The sequence below is a fragment of the Electrophorus electricus genome, chromosome 5, assembly GCF_041902795.1.
Source record: "Electrophorus electricus isolate QZ-2024a chromosome 5, ASM4190279v1, whole genome shotgun sequence".
Lineage (NCBI taxonomy): Eukaryota > Metazoa > Chordata > Actinopteri > Gymnotiformes > Gymnotidae > Electrophorus > Electrophorus electricus.
Window position 1 is genome coordinate 6315001 of NC_137501.1, and position 24197 is coordinate 6339197.

At 40.9% G+C, this 24197-nt stretch overlaps 3 protein-coding genes across 12 annotated transcripts in view; 2 read left to right on the forward strand and 1 right to left on the reverse strand.

The window, feature by feature from the left end:
• Positions 1 to 10618, forward strand: part of abca2 (ATP-binding cassette, sub-family A (ABC1), member 2) — a 52705-nt gene extending 42087 nt beyond the window's left edge. For both annotated transcript variants that reach the window (XM_035530152.2, XM_081713962.1), the window contains exons 28-49: positions 5 to 220; positions 335 to 437; positions 693 to 1018; positions 1392 to 1605; positions 1898 to 2003; positions 2090 to 2201; positions 2382 to 2442; positions 2578 to 2752; positions 3216 to 3331; positions 3584 to 3731; positions 3835 to 3958; positions 4042 to 4174; positions 4615 to 4735; positions 5141 to 5319; positions 5590 to 5731; positions 6089 to 6223; positions 6321 to 6424; positions 6506 to 6598; positions 6769 to 6871; positions 7278 to 7415; positions 7738 to 7947; positions 8309 to 10618. In XM_035530152.2, the coding sequence (XP_035386045.2) occupies positions 5 to 220; positions 335 to 437; positions 693 to 1018; positions 1392 to 1605; positions 1898 to 2003; positions 2090 to 2201; positions 2382 to 2442; positions 2578 to 2752; positions 3216 to 3331; positions 3584 to 3731; positions 3835 to 3958; positions 4042 to 4174; positions 4615 to 4735; positions 5141 to 5319; positions 5590 to 5731; positions 6089 to 6223; positions 6321 to 6424; positions 6506 to 6598; positions 6769 to 6871; positions 7278 to 7415; positions 7738 to 7947; positions 8309 to 8344 (3095 nt within the window). In that variant the 3' untranslated portion in view covers positions 8345 to 10618. The remainder of the gene's footprint in view (positions 1 to 4; positions 221 to 334; positions 438 to 692; positions 1019 to 1391; positions 1606 to 1897; positions 2004 to 2089; positions 2202 to 2381; positions 2443 to 2577; positions 2753 to 3215; positions 3332 to 3583; positions 3732 to 3834; positions 3959 to 4041; positions 4175 to 4614; positions 4736 to 5140; positions 5320 to 5589; positions 5732 to 6088; positions 6224 to 6320; positions 6425 to 6505; positions 6599 to 6768; positions 6872 to 7277; positions 7416 to 7737; positions 7948 to 8308) is intronic.
• A 1494-nt stretch (positions 10619 to 12112) lies between these two features.
• chek2 (checkpoint kinase 2) lies at positions 12113 to 20347 on the forward strand. Of its 8 annotated transcripts, XM_081713963.1 has the most exons (17): positions 12119 to 12220; positions 12893 to 12990; positions 13089 to 13368; positions 13814 to 13938; positions 14148 to 14280; positions 14383 to 14473; positions 14796 to 14892; positions 14998 to 15051; positions 15155 to 15219; positions 15520 to 15619; positions 15915 to 16001; positions 17812 to 17975; positions 18625 to 18737; positions 19188 to 19273; positions 19519 to 19584; positions 19817 to 19870; positions 20167 to 20347. In XM_081713963.1, exons 3-17 carry the CDS (start codon positions 13095 to 13097, stop codon positions 20239 to 20241), a joined length of 1584 nt encoding a protein of 527 aa, XP_081570089.1. In that variant the 5' UTR covers positions 12119 to 12220; positions 12893 to 12990; positions 13089 to 13094; the 3' UTR covers positions 20242 to 20347. The 8 variants fall into 8 exon arrangements, 4 of the variants coding, with proteins under 4 accessions (XP_026858697.2, XP_081570090.1, XP_035386046.1 ...); XR_014123719.1 differs by lacking the exon at positions 12893 to 12990 and having other exon boundaries at positions 12113 to 12220; positions 19791 to 19870; positions 20167 to 20226; XR_014123718.1 differs by lacking the exon at positions 12893 to 12990 and having other exon boundaries at positions 12113 to 12220; positions 19524 to 19584; positions 19791 to 19870; positions 20167 to 20226.
• A 103-nt stretch (positions 20348 to 20450) lies between these two features.
• On the reverse strand, positions 20451 to 22615 carry gstt2 (glutathione S-transferase theta 2). 2 transcript variants are annotated; one of them, XM_027002898.3, is made up of 5 exons: positions 22472 to 22615; positions 22085 to 22172; positions 21705 to 21855; positions 21346 to 21513; positions 20451 to 20940 (listed from the first exon to the last, which is right to left on the reverse strand). In XM_027002898.3, the coding sequence occupies exons 1-5, from the start codon at positions 22593 to 22595 to the stop codon at positions 20794 to 20796; spliced, it is 678 nt and encodes a 225-aa protein (XP_026858699.2). In that variant the 5' UTR covers positions 22596 to 22615; the 3' UTR covers positions 20451 to 20793. The 2 variants fall into 2 exon arrangements, with proteins under 2 accessions (XP_026858699.2, XP_026858698.2); XM_027002897.3 differs by having other exon boundaries at positions 21337 to 21513.
• Positions 22616 to 24197: the final 1582 nt, after the last annotated feature.

Below are 24197 nucleotides of genomic sequence, written 5' to 3' on the forward strand. Positions count from 1 at the left end.
CTAGATGGCGAGCCGTGCCTGCCCGAGCCGATGGCGCTGGAGGGCCAGGGCAGCTTCAAGCTGGAGGGTTGTTGGCTGCGTCTGCGGCAGTTCCATGGCCTCATCGTCAAGAGGTTCCACTGTGCCAAGAGGAACACCAAGGGCCTCTTCTCCCAGATCCTCCTGCCTGCCTTCTTCGTCTGCGTGGCCATGACTGTGGCGCTCTCTGTGCCTGAGATAGGTGAGACGGGGGGACGTCTTGTGACCAGTTTTCTAGATGCAGCTCAATTCTGGTCTTTATACCCCAGCCACGTAAAGGTTAACGTAACACTGAACTCCCTTTTTGCATGTGTAGGTGACCTGCCCCCCCTCATCCTCTCACCGTCTCAGTACCATAACTACACGCAGCCGAGAGGAAACTTCATCCCTTATGCTAACGAGGACCGACCGCAGTACAGGTGAGAGGTTCTTTACTGCCAAGGAAGTCACATAACATCATAACTTTTACTTGTTTCACACTCATAACTGTTGATATCATAACTGTTATGAATGTCATTATCACACATTTATGATCCGTATTTCAGCTGCAAGACTGGCAATAAAAATGATGAAAATGATACTAGTGATTATGATTGACATTATAATGAGGACAAAACTGAGGAGACAAAGATTGCCTTTGCATTCTACCGTAACATTCCGCTGTGGCTCGACAGGAGCAAACTGTCACCAGATGCCAGCCCGTCGAGGGTCACCAACACCCTGCGCTTTCCCTCGGGTGTGGGGGCCACCTGCGTGTTGAAAACACCCTTCAACAGCACCCTGGACCAACTCGCCCAGACCTTCAACCCCTACGCCCAAAATGCCAAGACGCTGGCTGCCCGATACTTTGACCCCATGTGTCAGGACTCCTTCACGCAGGGTGTGCCCCTGTCTAACTTCGTGCCCCCCCCGCCCTCACCTGCTCCCTCCGATGACCCCGAGCCACACTTCGAGGACGGGCTCTGGAACTACACAGTGGCCCCTCCAACTACCATCCATGGTAAGGCCGCCTGCTGTGAGTGGCGCGTGATAAACCCGTCTCATGGGACGTGCTAATTTGACTTGTGAAACAGCTAACAGCTTTGTAGAACAAACTGTGTTTTTTTGCAACTGGTTTTAACTTCCAGTTCTGATATTTTTCCTAGGGTGGTGTTTTGAAAAGAAATACTTGTATAGCACATTTCATAAAATGACATAAAAATAGTTCAGAGCGCTTCACGTAAACAAGAATAAAAGCATATTTAGCATGAAAGTTTAAATCCGTTCAGTAAGAATATTTCAAATAAAACATGCGTGAAAGAATGGCCATCACCGTGAAAAGCTTCCTGTCTGGACAAGCTCACTACTTTGCCGCTCCTGCTGTGTGTCTGTAGAGATGGTGACGTCTCCCCCCACGCTGCCCCTGTCCATCCACGAGCCGGTGCGCTGTGTCTGTTCCATGCAGGGCACGGGCTTCTCCTGCCCCAGCGGGGTCGGTGGGCGGCCCCCGCTCACGAAGGTGGTCACCGGGGACATCCTGGTGGACGTTACTGGGCGCAACGTGTCCGAGTATCTCCTCTACACCTCTGACCGCCTGAGACTACACAGGCACGATACGCCGCGCCACTTAAACATGTCAATGATAATGAAGAGAATGGCCACCGATTGCATCACTGCAAATTATTATACATACAAAGTCATTGTAATTGGTGGATGCTAGCCTATATCCATTGTTAGCCACATTGCCATATTTGGTTGGGCTGTTCCTTTGAGCATGCTCAACAAAGACAGTTCTCTCGTCAAACATACTCATTTGCCCTCTATAAGCAGCTATTTTGTGCTACTCTGTACTTGCCGCTGTTACACACTGCTTTGCTCCTCTTTTGTTGCTGCACTCCAGATACGGAGGCATCACCGTCGGAAACATCCAGAAATCTGTCCCAGCGTCCTTCGGGAGGAAGACGCCACTTATGGTGCGCAAAATAGCAGTGCGGCGGGCAGCCCAGGTGAGCGGGAGCGCCTTGTGCTGCCCACGCACTCCTCGAGGGCCCCGTTCAGCCTCCTGAATGACGCTCTGCCTCTCTCTCCACAGGTGCTGTACAATAACAAAGGGTACCACAGCATGCCCACTTATCTAAATGTGCTCAACAATGCCATCCTGCGGGCCAACCTGCCTCTGAGCAAAGGCAACCCTGCCGCTTATGGTGAGAGCCGTGATCAGCGGGACTGCACTACAGTAGCGCTGCGTGGCTTATTTCTTTCAGGAAGAAAGAAATCTCTCAAATACTGTAGAAATGCTTCCCACCAGCAATGCGGTATATCTGTGTGTTATTTTGATACCTGTGTGTGTGTGTGTGTGTGTGTGTGTGTGTGTGAATGTCCAGGCATCACAGTGACCAATCATCCCATGAACAGGACCAGTGCCAGCCTTTCTCTGGACTATCTGTAAGAGTTTGTGTTCCTCCCCAAACACGCCTTTCTCCCCTCTCCTCTTCTACTTTCCTCTTTTCTTTTTCCTCTGCTCCCCTCTCCTCTCTCCGCTCCTGAACTGCTCTAATGCCTCCTCTGCCCTCCCTCCAGGCTCCAGGGCACTGATGTGGTTATCGCCATTTTCATCATCGTGGCGATGTCCTTCGTGCCAGCCAGCTTCGTGGTCTTTCTGGTTGCTGAGAAGTCTACAAAGGCCAAGCACCTGCAGTTTGTCAGTGGGTGCGACCCCATCATCTACTGGCTGGCTAATTACATATGGGACATGGTAAGGGTGAGAAGCTATGTGAGTGCGTGCATGCTGTCCATGCACCAGCAAGCCGAAGGCTCTATGCAGCCTGCCTCTGGAGTATAAATTGCTTCTCTCCCCATTGTTTTCTCTCTCTCTCTCTCTCTCTCTCTCTCTCTCTCTCTCTCTCTCTCTCTCTCTCTCTCTCTCTCTCTGGCTATCTCATAGTCTTTCACTTAGATACTGTGTTTACAGGACTTCTAAACATGTGTGGTGTGTGTTGTTGCTGCAGCATGCTCTGCTGATAACAAGGCACTGAACATTTATGTATGGTGCATGTTATTTCATATACAGGTGTTTGAGGGGATTGGGGGTTAGCGGCTGGGGGGAAGGTAATAGTTGGTTCAGTAAATCCACCTTAAAATCCTCCCTCTCTCTCTCTCCCTTCCTCCCTCTCTCTCTCTTTCTCGCTCTCTCTCTCTCTCTCCCCCTCTCTCGGTAGCTCAATTACCTGGTTCCCGCCACATGCTGCGTTCTCATTCTCTTCGTGTTTGACCTTCCTGCATACACGTCCCCCAAAAACTTCCCAGCCGTGCTCTCTCTCTTCCTGCTCTATGGGTACAAAAGCTCACTGCTCACACACACAAACGCAAACAAACACACAGAAGAAAACAGCACAAAGGAGAATAACAATGAATACCTAGGATATGTTTGTATGGAGATAATAAAAGTGACTGAATATTCTTAACAAATATTCTGATATTCATTTTTTTTCATGCACTGCAATTCAAATAATACATAATTTTTTAAAGAAAACGGTATTGGTTTCCCTTCATTAACACTTTGTTCATTGTTCTAACCTTTCTGCAGCTGGTCTATAACTCCCATCATGTATCCAGCCTCTTTCTGGTTCGAGGTGCCCAGTACTGCTTATGTTTTCCTCATCGTCATTAACCTCTTCATAGGAATCACGGCTACCGTGGCAACGTTCCTCCTCCAGCTTTTCGAACATGACAAGGTACACAGCAGCAGGATAAAGGTCATCATCACTGATTTGGGCAGAAGAGAAAGAAGCGCTTGTCGTGTTTCAATTGAAATGTTTTTTTCTTTCACGCTCCTAGGATCTGAAGCTCGTGAATAGCTACCTGAAGTCCTGTTTCCTCATCTTTCCTAATTACGACCTAGGTCACGGGCTGATGGAGATGGCCTACAATGAATACATTAACGAGTACTATGCTAAGATAGGTATGTTCGTGCACTTGCACACATGGAGGGCCATAATGGCACTGATCTCTGCTGCCCTTTCATGGATGCACCGTGTCCTGCAGGTCAGTTTGATAAGGTGAAGTCTCCATTTGAATGGGACATCGTGACCCGCGGGCTGGTGGCCATGACCGTAGAGGGCTTTGTCGGCTTTCTCATCACCATTCTCTGCCAGTATAACTTCCTCAGGAAACCTCAGTGAGTGTGTGTGGGTGTGTGTGGGTGTGTGTGTGTGTGGGTGTGTGGGTATGGGTGTGGGGGGTGGGCATATGCACGTTTGCTTGTGCACGTTCAGAGTTCACAAATGTGCTAGTGTGTGTGTGTGTGTGTGTGTGTGTGTGTGTGTGTGTGTGTGTGTGTGTGGGTGTGTGTGTGTGTGGGTGTGTGGGTATGGGTGTGGGGGGTGGGCATATGCACGTTTGCTTGTGCACGTTCAGAGTTCACAAATGTGCTAGTGTGAGTGTGTGTGTGTGTGTGTGTGTGTGTGTGTGTGTGTGTGTGTGTGTGTGTGTGTGGTCTCACAATGCCTAATTTTTCATAAATGTGTGTGTCTATGTGATCACATTATTTGGAATGAAGGTGAAGGGAACGGAGGAAGGAAATGCTGTTAAGTTCTTTCTTCTTAATTTTCCCTGCAGGAGAGTGCCGGTGAACAGCCAGCCCGTTGAGGATGACGATGTTGATGTAGCTCGTGAAAGGCGAAGAGTGCTCAGAGGAGACGCCAACAGTGATATGCTGAAGATTGAAAACCTCACCAAGGTTACACAACAGCCTCCTGCACCTTTTTTATTCTGTGTGGAGCAAAAGTAATAATAATAAATTAACCAATAACTAAAAGCTCTTAAAGCTGTTGTAATAAATTTCACAATTTGCGCTAACTTGCATCGAAGCCAATGAAAGAGTCCACACCCCCCCCCCAATCCAACCAATCAAAGCCTTTCTTCTAAAAGACCCTCCAAAATCACGTACTTATCCCTTTACATAATGTGCACACACACAAAATAGGTGACAGACCAGGAAGACCGTCTCCCTGTAGGGAACATGTTAATACAAGCAGATATTTCAAAAGAAGGCAGGACGGTCAACAAGGCTTTTTTTACAAGACGTTTTTTCTTCCAGCCTCCTACAGTCTCTCACAGCCAGTTTAAATTCTTAAATTTGCAGGTGTATAAATCTCGTAAGATGGGCCGTATCTTGGCGGTGGACCGCTTGTGTCTGGGGGTCCGCCCTGGGGAGTGTTTTGGCCTGTTGGGGGTCAATGGGGCGGGAAAGACAACTACCTTCAAAATGCTGAGTGGAGATGAGAGCACGACAGGAGGGGAGGCCTTCATCGGGGGGCACAGGTATCAGACCCCACCAAGGCACCTCTGCTTTTAACGAAACCCCAGATAGATGTACAAGTGCACACCGCACACACTGCACACACACAAAACTTTTAACAATTAGTAGTAAGTATCTTTCATTAAATCTTTTTGGTGTTACAAAGGATGATTGTGTATGTTTCTAAAAAAAAAAAGGGAGCAGTATAGCTGGTCAATCCTCCCTCTCTCTCTCTCCCTCTCTCTGTCTCTCTCTCTCTCTCTCTCTCTCTCTCTCTCTCGCTCCTGCTATAGTATCCTGAAGGAGCTCTTGCGTGTGCAGCAGAGTATTGGCTACTGTCCTCAATTTGACGCTCTATTTGAGGACCTCACGGCACGAGAGCACCTCAAGCTGTACACACGCCTTCGGGGCATACCGTGGAAGGACGAGGAGCGGGTGAGGGAGTGACTGAGCACACACACACACACAGACACACACACTCACACACACACATGCAGAGACACACGCAAACACACACGCTTTACTGTCTTTGTACAGTAGTTCCTCTCACTTACGTGATGACTTGTTAAGTCATCTTGTGATTATCTCCCACACCCACAAATCTTAGAAAATTTAATATTTAGCCTTCATAAAGTGTCTGCCAGAAACCCTCAGAATGGCTCCAGCTATTACCTTTAACAGCTGTTTCCACTGCTATTTTATTTTGGTCATAACAGTGCCATCATTCCCTGTAATTCCTTTTCATAGCAGCACTGTTGCCCTTGATTCAGCTCGTTCTCTTTCCGTGCCCAGGTGGTTCAGTGGGCACTGGAGAAGCTTGAGCTCTCCAAGTACGCCGACAAGCCTGCCGGAACCTACAGTGGCGGGAACAAGCGCAAGCTCTCCACGGCCATTGCTCTCATCGGATACCCCTCTCTCATTTTCCTGGTTGGCGCTCTGTTCACTTTGTTTAACTAAGCGGGCTGATTACCGAGTGCAGGGGATTAGCTCCTCCGTCCGTAACGTCCGCTGTTGTGTGTCACAGGACGAGCCCACCACAGGCATGGATCCCAAGGCCCGCCGCTTCCTGTGGAACCTTATCCTTGACATCATCAAGACAGGGCGATCGGTAGTGTTGACGTCACACAGGTGATGAACTGTGACCACGCTGTTGTACCCCAGGACTCGGGTGTGTTTCAAAATGCTTACTGCACGTAACTTTCCTCACAGTATGGAAGAGTGCGAAGCCTTGTGCACCAGGCTCGGAATCATGGTGAACGGCAGGTTCAAGTGTCTGGGCAGCATCCAGCACCTGAAGAACAGGTGAGCTGCACTGCTCAGGCTGGGTCTCCGCTCCACAGCACCCACAAGCATGTGATGGCTCTGCTGTATTCCGTATGCTGTATTCCCACTGTTTTCCGGTCTCCAGTGTATCCGGGTAGCTGCCTGTCGCTCTCTTCAGGCCGTCTGACATGTTTACCACCAATCCACAGGTTTGGCGACGGTTACATGATCACAGTGCGCACCAAGACCACTGCAAGTGTGAAGGAAGTGATCCGATTCTTCAGCAGGAACTTCCCAGAGGCTGTCCTGAAGGTTTGAGTCTTGTGTCTGCTTGCATATTACTCCACATTCTTTCCATGTTTTGCTGTGCTGCTGATTTTATGTGCTTTGCTAAATAATAGGCTTGTAATGATATTCGTGTTTGCTGATTAATTAATTTTTTTATTCCACTCCTAATTTAAATAAATCAACAACTAGGATAATTTTAGGACACAGACTAAAGTCTCAGTTTTTTTGCGTTCTGCCTGACAACTCTTGCAGGATATGTTTATGAATATTTCAGAATGGGGTGCATTTCTTTAATTCATTTTTTTTTAATTTACTATATGTGTCACACAAAGGAAAAATGGAAACACTGTGTTTTGTCTGAACCGAACACATACGGACGAAGGTTTTGTTAGCTGCTGTGCTTCCAGTAACAGTTTCCAGTCCCCCCCAGGAGAGACACCACACCAAGATCCAGTACCAGCTGAAGTCAGAGCGCATTTCTCTGGCTCAAGTCTTCAGCAAGATGGAGCAGGTGGTGGAGGTGCTGAGCATTGAGGATTACTCCGTCAGCCAGACGACCCTGGACAACGTGAGTATCCCACAGGATCTTCCGCCAGCCTTGTGATGTATAATTACCACATTCAGACTAATAATGAGAAGCAAAGGGGTTGTGAACATTGAACACAATGTATTAACATATAAAACTTTACTGAAAATAGTCTCCTTGCTTTCTTCTGAGGAAGATTTGTTATATAAGGTTTTCTACTAGGTGGTTCAGGATTTTATATTGTTTATAGCAGAATTGCAGGTTTAATACGTGTTTGCTTATATATCTTAACACAAAGTTATTGTAAGTGCAAACGCAATGGACTCAATCTATGTGAAATTATTATTTTTCTTTTCTTTGTCAGGTTTTTGTGAACTTTGCCAAAAAACAAAGTGACAACCTGGAGCAGCAGGACAGCTCACCCTCTAGTGGTCGTCAGTCGCCACTGCAGCGTCTGCTGAGCATTCTACGGCCCCGACCAGCTAATACAGAACTGAATGCTCTTGTCAGTGAGGAGCCGGAGGAGCTGGAGAGCGATGATGACGAGGGACTCATCAGCTTTGAGGAGGAGAGGGTGAGATTGGCGAACATGGACTTACAAATGATCACTTTTCGTTTTTACAGTACTATGCAAAAATCTTGAGCAACCAAGAATTCAAAAGCTATTAATCACTGAGTGATCACTGGGTGTTTATTTTTAATTTATACACTGCATAATACATAAATATGTACTGATAAAATAACACATTACTAAAGGTAAACATTACTATGACAAAAAGTAATTTTTTGTGTGTGTTTTTCAACAACTTATCTTGCAAAATGACTACACAAACACAGGTTTGCTTCTCAAACCTGTCCTCAAAGATTGTCTTACAAATTGTCTTTCATCATAATAATGCATTAAACACATTAAAACACAAATGGTTCTTTTTTAGGTGCAGTTATCTTTTAACACAGATACTCTCTGCTGAAGCATTGACAGAGAGGGAGAGATGTGAAAAACAAAGCTTCAACTAAAGACTTCAGTCTGACCACAGAAACACATGCCTAAGCAGATCTGTGGAAAGACTCCATCTGCCCAGCCTTAGACAGACGCGTGCCATTTCTCCGTGTGCACTGTAAAAGTGGGCCGAGTGTACAGCCCTGATCAACACCATCAGTGCACAGAGGCTGTCTCAGTGGGAGGCAGGAAAGGAGTGCGCATATGAACTCCAATGTGAACAGTTCCAGAAGAGAAGAAATGTGTCATGGACAAAATGAGACATGAAGACAGCCCTGGTTATAGACAAATGTCTATAGGAGAGAACAAATATCCATTGGAGATGATATTTTGTTGAACTGTTAACTCATTTCAAACGTACGCTGGACGAATGAAAAATAATGCATTTGTTGAATGGTCACTTAGTCAGACTGAGTTTTTTTTTTTGCTTTGTTTGTTTTAGGTAAAAGGACTCAAAGATCCTGAAATTAATTATGTTCATGCTGTTTTGAACTAGTGCTTGATGTCATAGGATGTCATGGGATAACATACCATCCACCATAAAATATGACCATTTTGGGTTTCAAGTTTGTATCCTGTTATTTTTATGACTGGTTCTATTTGTCTTTCAGTTAAGACATTGATGTAGCTACATCTTTTTGTAAAGTTGGACCTAATCTTTGTTAATATGTTGAACCTGCCTTGAGAGCATGCTATAGAGTCAAGCCTGTGGTATGTCCTATATTTTCCGTCTGTGGGTTGAAGAATGATTTATTTTTGCCTAATGAAATGTTTTTGTATACATGTGATTTGTTGGAATTGTTCAAGAATGCCGACATACAAATGCACCTTTATTGGAGCCAAGTGTAGATGTACTGAAACACTAACTTGAGATTAATTCTATGGCCTTTAGCTGAATTGGTCAGAAGCAGCCCTGATACTAAGGATATGTTTAAGATGACTACCTATTGAATGTAGATGGCATGAAAATACTTTGCACATATTGGTGCCTCCTAAACCCTGGGTTTCTTATGTATCTGACGAATGGAACACTTTCTATACCGAACACTTTCATTTTGATGTTCTTTGTTTAAATTTTGTTTATTGGCTAAGACAGTTGAGGCAAAGATGTAAACCTGTGTTATCATCACTTTTAGTTACGTTGTGGAAAAAATGGAGAACTGCGTCATGGCAGATTGAGATGTCAATATACAGTATATGTTCAACACAACTGTTTCGCTAGCACTGTGATGCCAAAGGTGAACTTTTTGATGCAACTGGTATTAAAAACAGATTGATTTCAGGAGCTTTTCTTGAGCTTAAAGGTTTGTCCTGCATTTTGTTTGGAAGCCCATATCGGATATGTTTTGGATTTTTTTTTGTTGTTCTTTGTTTTTTTAATCTGTATTTCATTTTCGTTAATGTGGACAGTAATGTGTCCTAAAAAATTCAATGTTTTAATGTTTTTCCCCCCCAGTTCTTTAAAAGAACTTTTAAGTGACGTCCATATGTGTCCATGTTTTGTGTCTGATGCAGGTTCTACACTGTACAGAACCATGTGATCTATTAATGTATCAGTGGTCTTAAACTGTTCTGTGTTTGGCTCAGGCAGTGGTTTATCTTAACAATGGCTTGTGTTTATTTTAATGATGGCTTGATTTTAGCTTAATGATGACTTGTGTTTATCTTAACGATGGCTTGTGAAAACCAGTTAATGTCCTCTATTTGATGTCCTCTAGGTTGGAAACATGAAGGAAAAAAGTCTGCTAGACTTGTATATGGATGACTTGAGCAACTTTGTTTTAGTTTTCATCTAAACTGACCAAAGGGAAAATTATTCATGTTTATAGATGTATGAATTGAAACACTGCTTTGCTATTCTCTGAATATTTTGTGAATAAGAGTCAAATGTTCAACTCCACTGATTAATCATCCTTCAGTAATAAACTAATTCATATGGTTACAGTCAAAGACACCAGCAAACAGAATTTAATTCCATGTTAAACTGTAATGAATCAATTTGCAAAATGGGTTAACACTGGATTTAGTTTTTATTTGGAAACAAATGATTTTTTCAATAATACTAAAATACAAAGGTGTGGATGTAGTTATTTGTTATTGGAGTTTTTCATCCAATTCAATTTAATTCCCTTGTATAACAGACCTACTTCACTTTTCAGATTCATTTCATCTATTTTGTTTCTGTACTCGTGATGGATTGTTTGGATGTTTTTCATATAAACTGGAAATAAACTAAATTGTTGAATTGTGTAGTTAATGATTTATTACACAAGGCTCCTGCCTCTCCCACATGTCAAAGGAGATGTCGATGTTTGCAACTTCAGTGAGAAAATGAAGCACTGTCCTGGTCATGAAACCAATGAAAGAGCAGGAAAGAGGACAGTCCGATGAACTTGTGTTCTTTCCAAGGGCATCACTAAGCCCAATTGAATGGCGTACATATCCCAGTAAAATGTATCAATGCCCCACTATAATCATGGGGGGAAATGAGTTGATTTCATTTTCCCTGTTGAAGGAGCTAGCCTTAGAAATTGACCTATGCTATGCAATGTAGACATGGAATGATATCACATTGTAATAGCATCATGTAATAACAATGTAATAATACATTGTAATACACATTACATTAACACTGGTCCTTCTGGTCATGAAAAGAGGAGGAAAAAAAAACATGACAGTGAATTGCAGGAACAACAATCCTATAAAGTTGTCTTCTGTCAAGGGCCATGACTAGGCCCAATTTAATAGACACATTCCCCTGTAAATGGTATTAATGCCCCACTATAATCATGGGAGAAAATGTCAATAAAGAAGACATAATGCTTTACGTTTTAACTTTGATTATTGAGCAAAACTACAATATTAGTAAGTTCACTACAGGTGCTACATAACAGTCAGAGTCCGTTTCTTTCAGTTTCCATATTGACTATAAGGAGCTAGCCTTAGAAATGGACCCATACTAGTATTTATACAAGTCTGCAATGCGGAAATATTGATGTCACATTGTAATAATATTGCAATAACACACTGTAATAGCATCATGCATCAACAATGTAATAAGACATTGTAATATCTGATTGTAATAACAGCGTAACAGCATTGACGTCGCAGTACGCCTCAGTCTCACAGACACAGCAGATGTGCATGGCCCCTTTTCTCCCTTTCTCCTCACACTTCTGCCATATACACAGACATAAAACTGTGAATGTAAATGATATTCTGTCACCCATAAAGGTATGGGGACATATCATACAGTACTGAATGCAGGCATCTTTGACATCACTGACAGAAATAGCAGTAACCCCTTCAGATCCACTGTAGAGCTCCCCTTGGCTCTTAGATGATCCAGATTGTAATTTGTGTATAATCCAGACAGATGCAAACTCATTAAAATTGTGTTTCCATATATCCTGAGTGGCACAACTGCCTAAGGTGTAACATTGTTAAGAAAAATTGAAACTCTGAACGCTAATAACGCCACAGCCATCCATGGCCTGGACATATAAGACCTGCAGAACTAATTATATATTGGCAGTTAATTCCACATTTCCTTCCACAAATCTGTTGCCAACGTTACAGCCAAGAAAATGTTGCTGCTGCTAGAAACAGATATTTTAAAAAGATAACGTGTTTTTGGCAGTCATTTCGCATCGTGTAATTTTAAACTACGTTTCCCAGCATTCCGCTTAGTCTAGTTATGTCGTCTCTGATAGGCTTTGGGACGCTTGGGGAAGTGCACGTTGTCTTCTGGGAGTGTGGGATGTTTCCCGGCAATTTCATACATGTGTAATGATTCCAGTCCATGCAGAGATTTATTTAAAACATTGCAGTGCTTTGATCAAACACGGTAACGTTATGCATTTTGATAGATTTCCACAAACGCATAAGATTGCCACATTAATTGCGTTTCTACTCTTTCGTTTTTGTCATGTCCTTGCACTTATTTAGCCAGCTAGCTAACCTAGCTAACTTCTAGGTGGTTAACTGTTTCGATTGATGGCTGTCCAGTAAAAATGACTTATCTATCTTAATCTATTTTAATTTATTCCAATAACATTAGCCATCTACCTTAACTATATAGCTAGCTAACCGCGTTTATTAAAACAAGTGTTAGTGTGGATTTTATGGTCTATGAGTTGTCGATTATTAGTTACCTAACTTACGTTGCTTTGATTAAGAACTTAGCTAGTTAAGTATCTAGCTAGTATCTATATAATTTCTTTTGTTACTTATCGCGATTTCGTTTTGATTTCTTAAGCCAGATGTTTTTAATATTTAACTAGCTCGTTAATTCTGTTAACATACATACTGCTTTGCATTGTTAAATCGGTAGAGTGATGGAGCAGTGGCTAACAAGCTGTTTCGATATCGGTAACTAGAAGCGTTGCCTCAATTTCCGATTAAACATCCCCTAAGGGAACAGCTATATTGATAGATATTATATATATATATATATATATATATATATATATATATATATGGAAGCTTGTTTCTAACTCAAAACAGCCGTTGTTTCTAGGGAATAAAAAAAAAGTCAAAGGTGAAATCGTCCCGATTCTGATTTCGTAACTCAGAATTAATTGGATTTGTCAGAACAAGCAACGCTGAAAGTTTAAAGTAAGTTGTTGATTAGGATTTAGAACTGATTATCTCAAAGCCGTGAGGGCAAGTCTATTTCCGGAATTGTTATTAACCTGCAGTGTATGGTTTGTCAGCCTACTATGTCTCAGGAGCCAGGACCAAGTAGGCAGTCCCAGTCTCAGTCTCAGACACAGTCCCAGTCCCATTCTCAGTCTCAGACACAGTCCCAGCCTGGATCCAGCTCGTCGTCTGGCCCCACCTCCACCAGCCAGTCCTCTTCTGGCTCGGGGACCCTGAGCTCTGTGGACACCGTTCCTGTCACTGAGCTCTCCTCTATCCCTGAGGAGGCAGTGGAACCAGAACTCAAATACTGGGGGCGAATTGTGCCTCTGATTAGGGGCTTTAATGTGCTCAGTAAGTACACTGCTCATATTACTCTATTGTAACTGTACGATTCACATTGTATACTACAGTAAGTATGCTTCACATAGTATACTACAGTAAGTACAATTCACATTGTATACTATGTATACTTCTATATGTTTACTATTGTATACTACATTTTTTCTTTGCTCTATAACAACCTAGTCGTGTACTACCACTTACAGTAGGGCTCACAATATCAGGAGGGAGTTTAAAATAATAAGCAGTCACTAATCTCTGCTTTAAATCCTTTACTTGTTTCAAATGCTACATGCATACTACAAAAACAACTGGTGTCTTATTGACTTTACACTGCAGGCGCACTTAACAGGTTTTTAACTGAACACATGCGGATGTGTACCTAATAACATTAGACGTAACATAAGTCTGAATAAAGCAATGATTCTAAAGTGATTTTCAATCTCCATTCTCACAGACTGTGTAGAAAACCAGTACTACTTTGGCAGAGACAGCAGATGTGACTACTGTTTCAATGACCCTATAGTACTGGAGTCACCACGTTATAGAACTTACAGCAAGAGACACTTCAAAATTTTTAAGGTAGGTGCTTAATTCAAAAATAGTTCTTTAGCTGTGTGTATGTTTTGAATGTGGGGTAACCCTGGTTTGTGTTTGGAGTGTTAGCAGAGAGGGAGTGGGGGGATATATGCGAGTAGTGTGTTGAATTAGATTTTAGGGGTGGGCTAAAGCCATGCGCACGCGCACCTGTACCTATCCAGAATCTGTGACCTTAGCCCTGTGTTTTTCAGGATGGAAATCTGGTGTGCCTAGAGGACCTCAGTGGGAATGGAACATGGGTTGATGACACAGAGGTTGGTAAAGGAAAGCGAATCCCTCTCAACAACAACTCTGTGGTTTCACTCGCTGACCCGAAACACAAAGGTAAGAGTTCTGCCTAAAGCGCTGGATCACGGCACCTCGCTGGCCATTGTCAGGTGTTCCATGTTATCCTGCATGTGTGTTGTCATCATTTCATCTTTTCAGTTTTCATGTTCGTTGACATGACTGAGGATGAGCAGCCTAATTTCCCGAAAGAATTTCGAGAAAAGTACCACGTCACCCGGAAGATTGGCTCGTATGTTTGCACATATTAAAGTTTCAATCTGAAATTTCTTGTAATATTTTATGATCTCTATAAAGGAACAATGGAACAAAACTCACCTGGTAGAGTAGGGTGCTAGCAACACCGAGTTCATGGGTTCAGTTCAGTCATACTAATAATTATGTAAGTCACTCTGGATAAGAGCATCTGCCAAATTCTGTAAATATGAATGTAGAATAAAATGTCAGTTAGAAAGCTTTAAGTGCTGCAATATGTTGGTTTCTGGTTGGTGTGGCCTTCAGAATGATAGATAAACCTTGTCTTCTCTCCTCCCTGAACCTCCACTTCTTGACAGGGGCGTGTGCGGCGAGGTTCGGCTGGCCATCGAGAGAGAGACGTGCAAAAAGGTGGCTTTGAAAACAATAAACAAGAACGACTTCCCTTCCATTGGTGTATGAGGAACACTTCTTTGTGCCATCATATGAAATTATATATTTTTGTACAGAAGTGTTTAGATGATACTGATTAAAATCTTTTGTATTGTTTTTCCCCCATAGACTGCAACAAGAAATGCTGAGCGAGAGATTGAAATATTAAAGAAAATTGATCATGTAAGTCTTTTTGTATTTTCCTTTTTTTTGTGATTGCAGTCAGTAGGTTCTGAACATGGATGAAAGTGCGATTTATAGCTGCCTGTTTTTGTTTGCTCTGCAGCCATGTTTAATCAAAACAGAGGACTTCTATCAAAATGAAGACTCCTATTATATTGTGTTGGAATAGTAAGTAATGTTGATGATTCTCCGTAGTTTCTTTTGCCTGTATAATAGAATGACTAATGAAGTTTGGAAGGAATGTCAAGAGCGGCTATGAAGACGATACCCAGATACCGTGGCATATTTAGCCATAGAGTATTTGTGTATATATAATGCGCTCTTTCAAACTTGATTACACCAACCTACAGACTCTGAAAGCTGGGTGTGCATGTGAATGTGCGTGTGCGTGTTTAGAAGCTGTTCTCAAAAGCTTAGTTTAGTCTTTTAATGTCCTCAGTTTCTCTCTCTTTCTCTCTCCCCCATCAGCATAGAGGGAGGGGAACTCTTCAGTAGGATTAAATTTCAAAAGCAGCTGAAGGAGCAAATAGCTAAACTCTATTTCTTTCAGATGCTGACAGCTGTAAAAGTAAGTTAACACGTGCATTATATCAGGAGAATAAAGTCCAGTTAAAGGTCAAACTTGCAAGCGTAAAGTATTTGTTAAACATGAATGACGATGGAAGATTTTGGTGATTATTTACACATGCGCGTTTAGGACCAGTACACAATTTGTGTGTCACATTCCAGTCAAACTTAAGGGCAGCTGCGCTGTATTTCAGTTCATTCCCTGACTCAGCTTTTTTCATAAGCCCCAACCCTTTTTTTTTACAGTGTTTGAATGAATATCTCATTTGTGTTTGTATATGATTGTTTTTGACCAGTATCTACATGAAAATGGAATAATACACAGAGACCTCAAACCAGAGAATGTGCTCCTGGCTTCTCATGATGACGAGTGTCTGATAAAGGTGACACATTTGTTTTTAGTTTTCAGATAGTGAAACTATTGAAGAGTTCTGCTGGTATGCTGATTTCCACCTTTCCAGGCTACTGCTCTGAATCCCTACCTGAGAAAGCGTACCTGCATCGCCTGCCTTCTCAGTCTTGCATGTTTTCGGCTGCTTTCTTTTGGCAGTTTTGAATACTCAGTTGTCTCACACAGAAAACACCATAACAGCATCAAATTTAAATAATGGTGAATGCATTAGAGGTTTTTTTTTTCTTCAAGGCTTTATTGTTTTTTTTAAAAATACGTAGCATGCATTCGTGAGAATTGCAGTGCATGGATAGTTTTCAGAACCTTTCAAGTTTTCCACATTTTGAGTGTGAAACAGCAACACTTTTTTTTTTTTTTTTCCAGTTTGCACACAATATTCCACAATGCCAAAGCAAAAACATTCCATATTCCACTTGGGAATGATCCTATAAGCTTGTCGTACCTGGATATGTTCTAGTGGCTTTTCGTGCTGGTACGCTTTGGGCCATTGTCTAGCTGAAATGTAAAGCCTTCATCTCTCTATTTTTCAGCGTCCATCATTCCCTCTGTTCTGACTACTGTGCCTTTCCCTGTTGGAGAAAAACATTCCCATAGCCTGATGCTGCCACTGCCATGGTTGACTGTAGGGATGATCTTAATGAGGTGCCTGGTTTTCTCAGAACAGGCTGCTGAGAATTGTAACCCAACGGTTTTGTCTCAGTTGCCTCAGACCAGAGGATCTTGCTTTTAACGATTTTGATATGAGTTTTAGAAAAGTTTGCTTTTTAGTGAGCAACGACCTCCGTCTGGCAACCCTCTCATATACGCATGAGTGTTAACTGGATGTTATTCATTATAACTATTGGTTTCTTGGTTGCCAGTCTCACCAAGGCCACAATTAGTCAGTTTGGCGGGGTGGCCAGATGATGGGGTGCTACTGTGCTCATGGGCTCTCTTCAGGCATCCTTCCCCAGGCTTGTGCCTTCACACAAGCTTATCTTGCAGGTCTACGGTCATTGTATTTCATCAACCATTGATAGTTCTGGTGTGTTGCACTTCTAAATTGTGGCTCTGAATAATTATATAAATCAAACATTTCGCTTTAATAAATTCACCAAACATTAAAAAAAAAAAAAAAAGGTTTTTGCTTTGTCATTGTAGATTGTTGAGAAAAGTGTTAAAAATACCAGAATGTGGGGAAAATGGGGTCTGAATCCTTTTGCATGTACTGTATGTTGAAGTTACATATGTTGACATGTCATTATCAATGACAGCATTGTGGCTCTAGTGGGAGTGAAACGTCTTTATGCTTCTCATAGCAGGTCAGTCATTGGGCAAATGAGGTCTAAATTTAAGTTCTTCAGACTTCAAATGTATTCACCTCATATTGATACATAGTAGCAATAGTAGGGTAGGCTGCTAACTGACACCACTGCTTTGTTGCAGTTAATGTTCTAGGATTTGTTGAAGGGATGGCAAATTACGGCATGTGATGCTGAAAAGTGTGTGTTGTATTTGCACACCTGAAGGGGTCAGACCCTACAGGGGAGTAAAATTTTATCACAACACCTGCAAAAGCAGAAATCAATTATTGCCACTTCTTCTTCCGGTCACCCTGAACCAAAGAGAAGTCTGATCTTAGTGTCTTACTGTAAATATAAACATATTTATATTTGTCATATTACATCATAGAGATTTTAACATCATAAGTTACAAATGTATTGTTGCAGATTTCAGATTGCAGATTTCAACATTACGCATTATCAAATTATTGTTACAGATGATGCATTTTAATGTCACAGATCACAGATTTTAACCAGTCTAAGATCCTGGAGCAGTCGTCTCTGATGAGGACTCTGTGCGGGACTCCTACTTACCTGGCCCCTGAGGTCTTCACTGCTGCGGCTACGGGGGGCTACACCAGTGCTGTGGACAGTTGGAGTCTGGGGGTCTTACTCTTCATCTGGTGAATTACCTATTACCTATTAAATTACCTATTACCTATTAATTCACCTATTAAAAGTATTTTTTGTAATTAAATCCGCTTCCGCTGATGGGACAGGGCTTCACTCTGATGTGGTTGCTTTTAACTGGGTGGTACTTGGTGATGAATCTGGAATCTTGGTGTTCATGTACATGGCATGCATTTACCAGACACTCTTGTCCAGAATTACTTTTAAAATGACTTTGCTGTCTGCATGTAAATAATCCTTATGCTAGAACATAAGGCCAGACTTTAAGAATACTGATCAGAGATATGTATATATGAATGGCCACTTTATTAGACACACCCATCTAGTAGCACATTGGACCTTCTTTGGCCTTCAGAACCACAGCAATCATGGCCTATATTCGACCAGGTGCTGAAACTGTTCTGCAGTTTACATTATGAACGCTATGAAATCATAACGTTTATTTCATAGGGTTCTAAGGTTCAGAGAGTGTGGCTCGGTTCTTTTTCTTTGAGCTTCCTCACGTCATTGCTCTCAGTCTCTACAGCTTTTACTACAGTATGCTGTAGTTACTCACCTGGAATCTAATCTAATCTAATCTAATATTATCAAGTGCTTCTAAAAATCTCTCACCATCACACACCTTCAATCTTTCATTCCCAGTTTGGGGGGGTATCCACCTTTCAATTCAGAAGGCACTGTTCCAGTCAGAGAGCAGATTATAAGCGGGCAGTACCGTTTTATTAAGTCCCAGTGGCAGTCTGTCTCATCTAAAGGTAATATGCTAAAGGCAGCAAAAAGCCTATTAACTACTCTAATATACTAATATTTTTAATTGATATTGTGTTATTTGTTTAAAGACTAATTAATTCGAGATTTTTTTATTAGCGGCATTTAGATGTCTAGCTGCAATATTTTCAGCATTAATTTAATTTAGAATTAGAATATATATTAAGTAATTATTTTATATATATATATATATATATATATATATATATACTTTTATATATATATATATATATATATATATATATATATATATATATATATATATATACATACTTATATATATATATATATATATATATATATATATATATATATATATATATATATATATATATATATATATATATATATATATATATATACTTATATAAAGCCAAGGGCTTTACAATGAGAAGGAAATAAAAATAAAAGCTTATTTATTTTCTTCTTTTCTCTAGCAAAAGATTTAGTTAAAAAGCTGCTTGTAGTTGACCCCGCCATAAGGCTGAGCATTTCTGATGCTCTTGCACACCCTTGGCTTAATGTAAGTACCAAAAACGTCCTGTGGTTGGTGGGTGTGTGCTGCGAAAGCCTGATATGCTCAGTCCCAATAACTAGGGATTCTTGGGGATAACCGCTTTGATCATGTGCTGTTGTCTTTTGACCATGTTGGAAACGTCCGTAACCTGTCATCTATTGATGAGCAAACATGGGATTGAGCTATTGAGCTAGAGCAGCAGTGTTTCCACAAATAGGCCTGTGTGTGTGTGTGTGTGTGTCTTCTGCCAGGACAGCGAGATGAGACAGACTGCCCACAAGCTGATGTACCCGGAGCAGCCCAAGAAGCCAAACAGAGTAAGACATTAACCCAGTATGCTCATGTTCTTTCAAAATATGAAGGGACAACATTGCTCTGCACTGTAGCATCTTTTTAATCTGTGGAATACCTACATTACAAGGCTGACAAATCCACTGCCAAGTATATTTATGATCTGATTGTATGTGGGGTGTTATTTGGCCATAATGTGATTTTCATACTAATTTTTTGCATCAAACTGAAGGAACAATAACTGCACTGTTCTGCTAGGCTGAAGAGACAGCAGACAGTGCGGTGAATGAGCCAACCACAGAGCCACCCCGAGTGAGACACCTACCAGCTCCACACGTTCCTTCAAAACAGGAACGATTTATTCACACTCACATAAAGGCTGTTTATTTTAGAATAATTTTACCAAGCATACATTAACACGTGTAGGTGAATTGTTTTCAGGAAGCACTGAAATAAACAGAATTTTCACTTGGTAAATCATTTTAACAGCCATTTTAATTGACCATTAATTCTTAAATTGTTAACAAAATCTAGGATAATAAACAAACAATTTTTCAGATTGGGCTACCTGCTATTGATTCCTTTATTGGTGTGTTTTGTTGGCATAGAGAAGTAAACGGAAAGCAGAGGAAGGGGAGACATCAGCTGCCAAGAAGCGTCTTCGTAAAGACGCTGCACCATGAACACGTTCTCCAAGCAACTTCAACAGCCTAATGCTCTTGTATAGATTTGTAAATAACCTGCTGTACATTTGTCTACTCAATAAACATTTTTACATTTTTAAAAACCTTCCCCCCCCCCCAGACCACTTTTATTTATTCATACTATCACATATCAACCATTCTAACAGAAAACTGAAACGTTCTAAGTTAATAAAGAGGATACACAAGACTTCTGCTTTGTAAAGATGTTGTTAGTTTAATAACAATATAATTCTCAGAACTAAGTGCTGGTTACGGTTAAGAAAGAATCGAGCAGAAGTAGCCACATAAAGCAAGAAAACCACTGGCATTCTAGCAATCACACAGCTGTACCAATCCAAACTAAGCTGTAGGTTTTTTCAAACATTCACTAGACCAAGTAATCAAAGTTAATTTAAAATCACAGTTTCACTAGGCCTGACAGTGTTATGGTCATTTTAATTATTAGAACAAGCTCAACGCTCAGTGCTTCTCATACTATCATTATTGAGGTGATCATTGCATAAAGCTCTGAACCATCTGGTGACGTTTGGCTCATAGCTTAGCTGTGGCCTTATCCCTCAGCCGGTACAGAACATTGTGAGCTTCATCAAACGAGCATTTGAGGGCAGACTGCACCCTGCTCCTCCAGCACTGCAGCCGGGGCCGATCCTTTAGAACATCCCTCCCAGCACCAAGAGGCTGAAAGAAACGGCACCAACACTACCGTGAGTATTGCTGAAATGCTGCAGGTGGAAAAGAACATGTCATGGCTCAGTCCTTTATGCTTTTGCTAATATACACCAGACTTGTCCACCCTCCCCACCAAGCCTTTGTCTAAAGCGCTGTTAGTTTATGTGGAAGAAAGTTGTATACATTAGGCCTCTTGGGTTTATCAAAGAATGTTTGTACCCATAAGATTCCAAATAGTTTAATAAAGAAAAAATGGCAGAAAATAATGAAGATTTGTCCAAGGGTAAGGGACATTTCATATTTATAATTAATTCACGCATAACCAGTAGACACTGCAATGTTTCTCACACGTCAGTTGCTATCAGGTGAAGGTACCCATCTTTAACCCCCAGACCACTGACTCACCTGCATTACCTCACAGATGGCCAGCAGGTCGGCCAGGGTGATGTCATCACCACACAAGAAGGCCTGTCTCCTCAGGAACATGGACTCCAGCTTCTCCAGTGTCTTCTCCAGTTCCTTCAGTGCTTTCTCCAGCTTTGCTGGTTCAGTGGGCTGTCCCGTCATACGGGGCATTAACACCTGCCAAGTCAGTACAGTTTTAATGTACACCTAGGAATATAGTACTTGAAGCTATATTTGCCATCAACGTCTGACATTTCAACTAAAAAAAAAAGATATCAGGAGGCAGTTGTGAATTATGAATGTAGTAATGTAGAATGTAGTAATGTAGAATGTAGAATGTAGTAACTGACACCCAGTCAAAGAAATACCTCATAGATGAAGACTCTGGAGGCATCTAGACGTGTGTTCATGTGATGCCAAGCTGTATACTCATCTACTTTTGCTCTCCTCTCAGGGTGTCTTGGGTACCAGTGTTCTGGGACATTGAAATTTGTTGCTAGATACTTCAATATGGCATCACTGTAAGGTAAATAAAATTTAAAAAAATAAAATAAAATAAATTTTATATATATATATATATATATATATATATATATATATATATATATATATATATATATATATATATATATATATATATAAGGTAATGAGAATTGTACTTGATTTCCTTAGCAAATAAGTATGTTTAGCTCGACCAAAAAATAAGTGATGAGTTTTTTAATACAAAGCCAGCTGTTCCCGTTCTTACCTTTCAGTGAGAACAAAACCATTGTGTTGCATCACTGGAACTTTCTGCATGGGATTCATCTTGGTAAACTCTGGAGTCTTGTGCTGTGCTACATCAAGAGTTGGTAAAGTTAGGTAAAGCTATAAGAGCAAAACAACAAATAGGGCAAGGTCCAACAGGTCATGGCTGACTAGTTAGCTAACGTTAACCTTTCTCAGATTATAGATGGATCTATAGCGAGCGATGTATATGATAAAACTAGATTTAACCGTGCTGAACCTGGTTTAACAACGTTCTTATTAAAGCAGCACAGTTTTGACAGCTTTCGATGCAAGCTGTTTTGCAAAATCATTCTTGCTAAGACATAATAATAAAGCTCTCTGATTCATAGACTATGTCACTGCTCACCTTTACGTAACGCAACTGTTTCCACAGTATGAGGTATCTTGTTGGTTTTAAGAAATATTAATACAGCTCTACATGGTTGCGACATAAGATCTAGGTATACTTTCAGTGCTTTTTCACCGGCCATATCGGATATAAGCAAAAACACACGTAACTAACAAATGCTGTGATTGGGCGTTTTTTTCGTGACGTACTGAGGGTAGCGATGTACAATCCGGTGTTTTCATTGGGTAGAGCCGAACGGACGGAACAAGTAGGGTTTTTGAGTTAGGAAATTTGATTGGATTTATGATGTATTAACAAGGAAGGTAAAACAACAAATAACGTGGTTGAAATTATGGTATATTCCTATAAACATTTCCTTTAAAGAAATCGTTTCTCATTGGCGTTCCACCAATAAGAGAAGTCGTTGTAACCATTTAATTTGAAGAGGCGTTGCTGGCGTAGCCGCCAGAAATAAGTAAGAATATGACACATTTTTGAAGAAGTGTCTGTAAAGCTTGAAATTTTGCAAAATCATTTGCACAAATTTCCTTTAAATGTAACTTTATTTCACTAATGTAATTTAAATATATAGAATAGTACACACACTAATGAACAAAACAAAACAATACAAAATACAATACAATACAAAAAAAACCCAAAACAAACAAAACATGTCCTTATCATACCAAGATAAGGACATGTTTTGTTTGTTTTGTTTTGTTTTTTTGTATTGTTTTGTTTTGTAATTGATGTGCTGGATGAGAATGGTGAGATTTATAATAAAGTCCCAAATCAAAAAGGTATTAATTTTCATAATCTGAGGTGTAATAATACATATAGTAGACAGGCATGTTTCCTAAAATGTACGCGGTTCATAACCAGCTTGCATAAACATCACTAAAGGTAAAAGAAACCAAAAGTGAGTAAGCTAGAATGGAAAATATATAAAGAAATGTTGCAATTATATCACACAGGCTACGAACAGAATGCTGAGTTTAGCTCTAAGATGATGTTAAGTAAATGTTTGGATCACCACATATAACATGATGACAGTAAGGGTCTAGTGCAATTATTTCTATGGGAAGCCAGGATGCAGGTTTCCAGTATATAGAAAATAATTACAGGACCAGTCTGAAACTAACTGATTCTTATCCAGATTTTTTTGTGATGGTCTTTTCGTGTGTGAGAATGACTGAATGCAGCATTGATCTGTGAGCGAAGGGAGAGAAAACAGAATAAGGGAGAAAAATCACTGATACCACTCAGCGTTAAATGAACACCGTGGCATGCATGGGGGAGCCCTCTTTGTGCTCCTGAGTGCATTTGCATACTGCAGAAAAATCTGCATCAATTGGGCAGTTTGTTGAGCAACATTACTTTCTCCACAGCAGTTTCCTTGCACAAGCTCATGGTGTTTTGCTCTGTGTCTGTAAACACCTGAAGTGTTTATAGACACAGAGCAAAACACCATGAGTGGTCAAGAAATGATGAGCAAAACACCTGAGTGGTCAAGAAAGTATGCTGATTCTTGGAGGAGAAATAATGTGCCCCTCATTAAGTCAACATTTCTTTGAGAGAATCTTGACTCCATCTCCATACTAGTTCTATCAAGAATGCTAAATATAGCTCTTTTAAAAGCTTGATTTGGAGTGTCAGAGTCACCATATCGAATAGCTTATTAGACAATACTGTTGTCTACTATGAGTTCACTGTACTTCCGTTTGTGGAAGAATTGGTATTTCTA

What these genes read in the sequence shown, in the direction of transcription:
- chek2 (XM_027002896.3), top strand. Translation starts at nt 13,095, where the DNA reads ATGTCTCAGGAGCCAGGACCAAGTAGGCAGTCCCAGTCTCAGTCTCAG. An exon ending in ATGACGAGTGTCTGATAAAG is followed by an intron (nt 16,002 to 17,811) that starts GTGACACATTTG and finishes TTAATGTCACAG; the next exon opens with ATCACAGATTTTAACCAGTC. An exon ending in CAACCACAGAGCCACCCCGA is followed by an intron (nt 19,871 to 20,166) that starts GTGAGACACCTA and finishes TTGTTGGCATAG; the next exon opens with AGAAGTAAACGGAAAGCAGA.
- gstt2 (XM_027002897.3), bottom strand. Translation starts at nt 22,595, where the DNA reads ATGGCCGGTGAAAAAGCACTGAAAGTATACCTAGATCTTATGTCGCAA. An exon ending in CCAGAGTCTTCATCTATGAG is followed by an intron (nt 21,514 to 21,704) that starts GTATTTCTTTGA and finishes CTGACTTGGCAG; the next exon opens with GTGTTAATGCCCCGTATGAC. An exon ending in CCATCTGTGAGGTAATGCAG is followed by an intron (nt 20,941 to 21,336) that starts GTGAGTCAGTGG and finishes CGTTTCTTTCAG; the next exon opens with CCTCTTGGTGCTGGGAGGGA.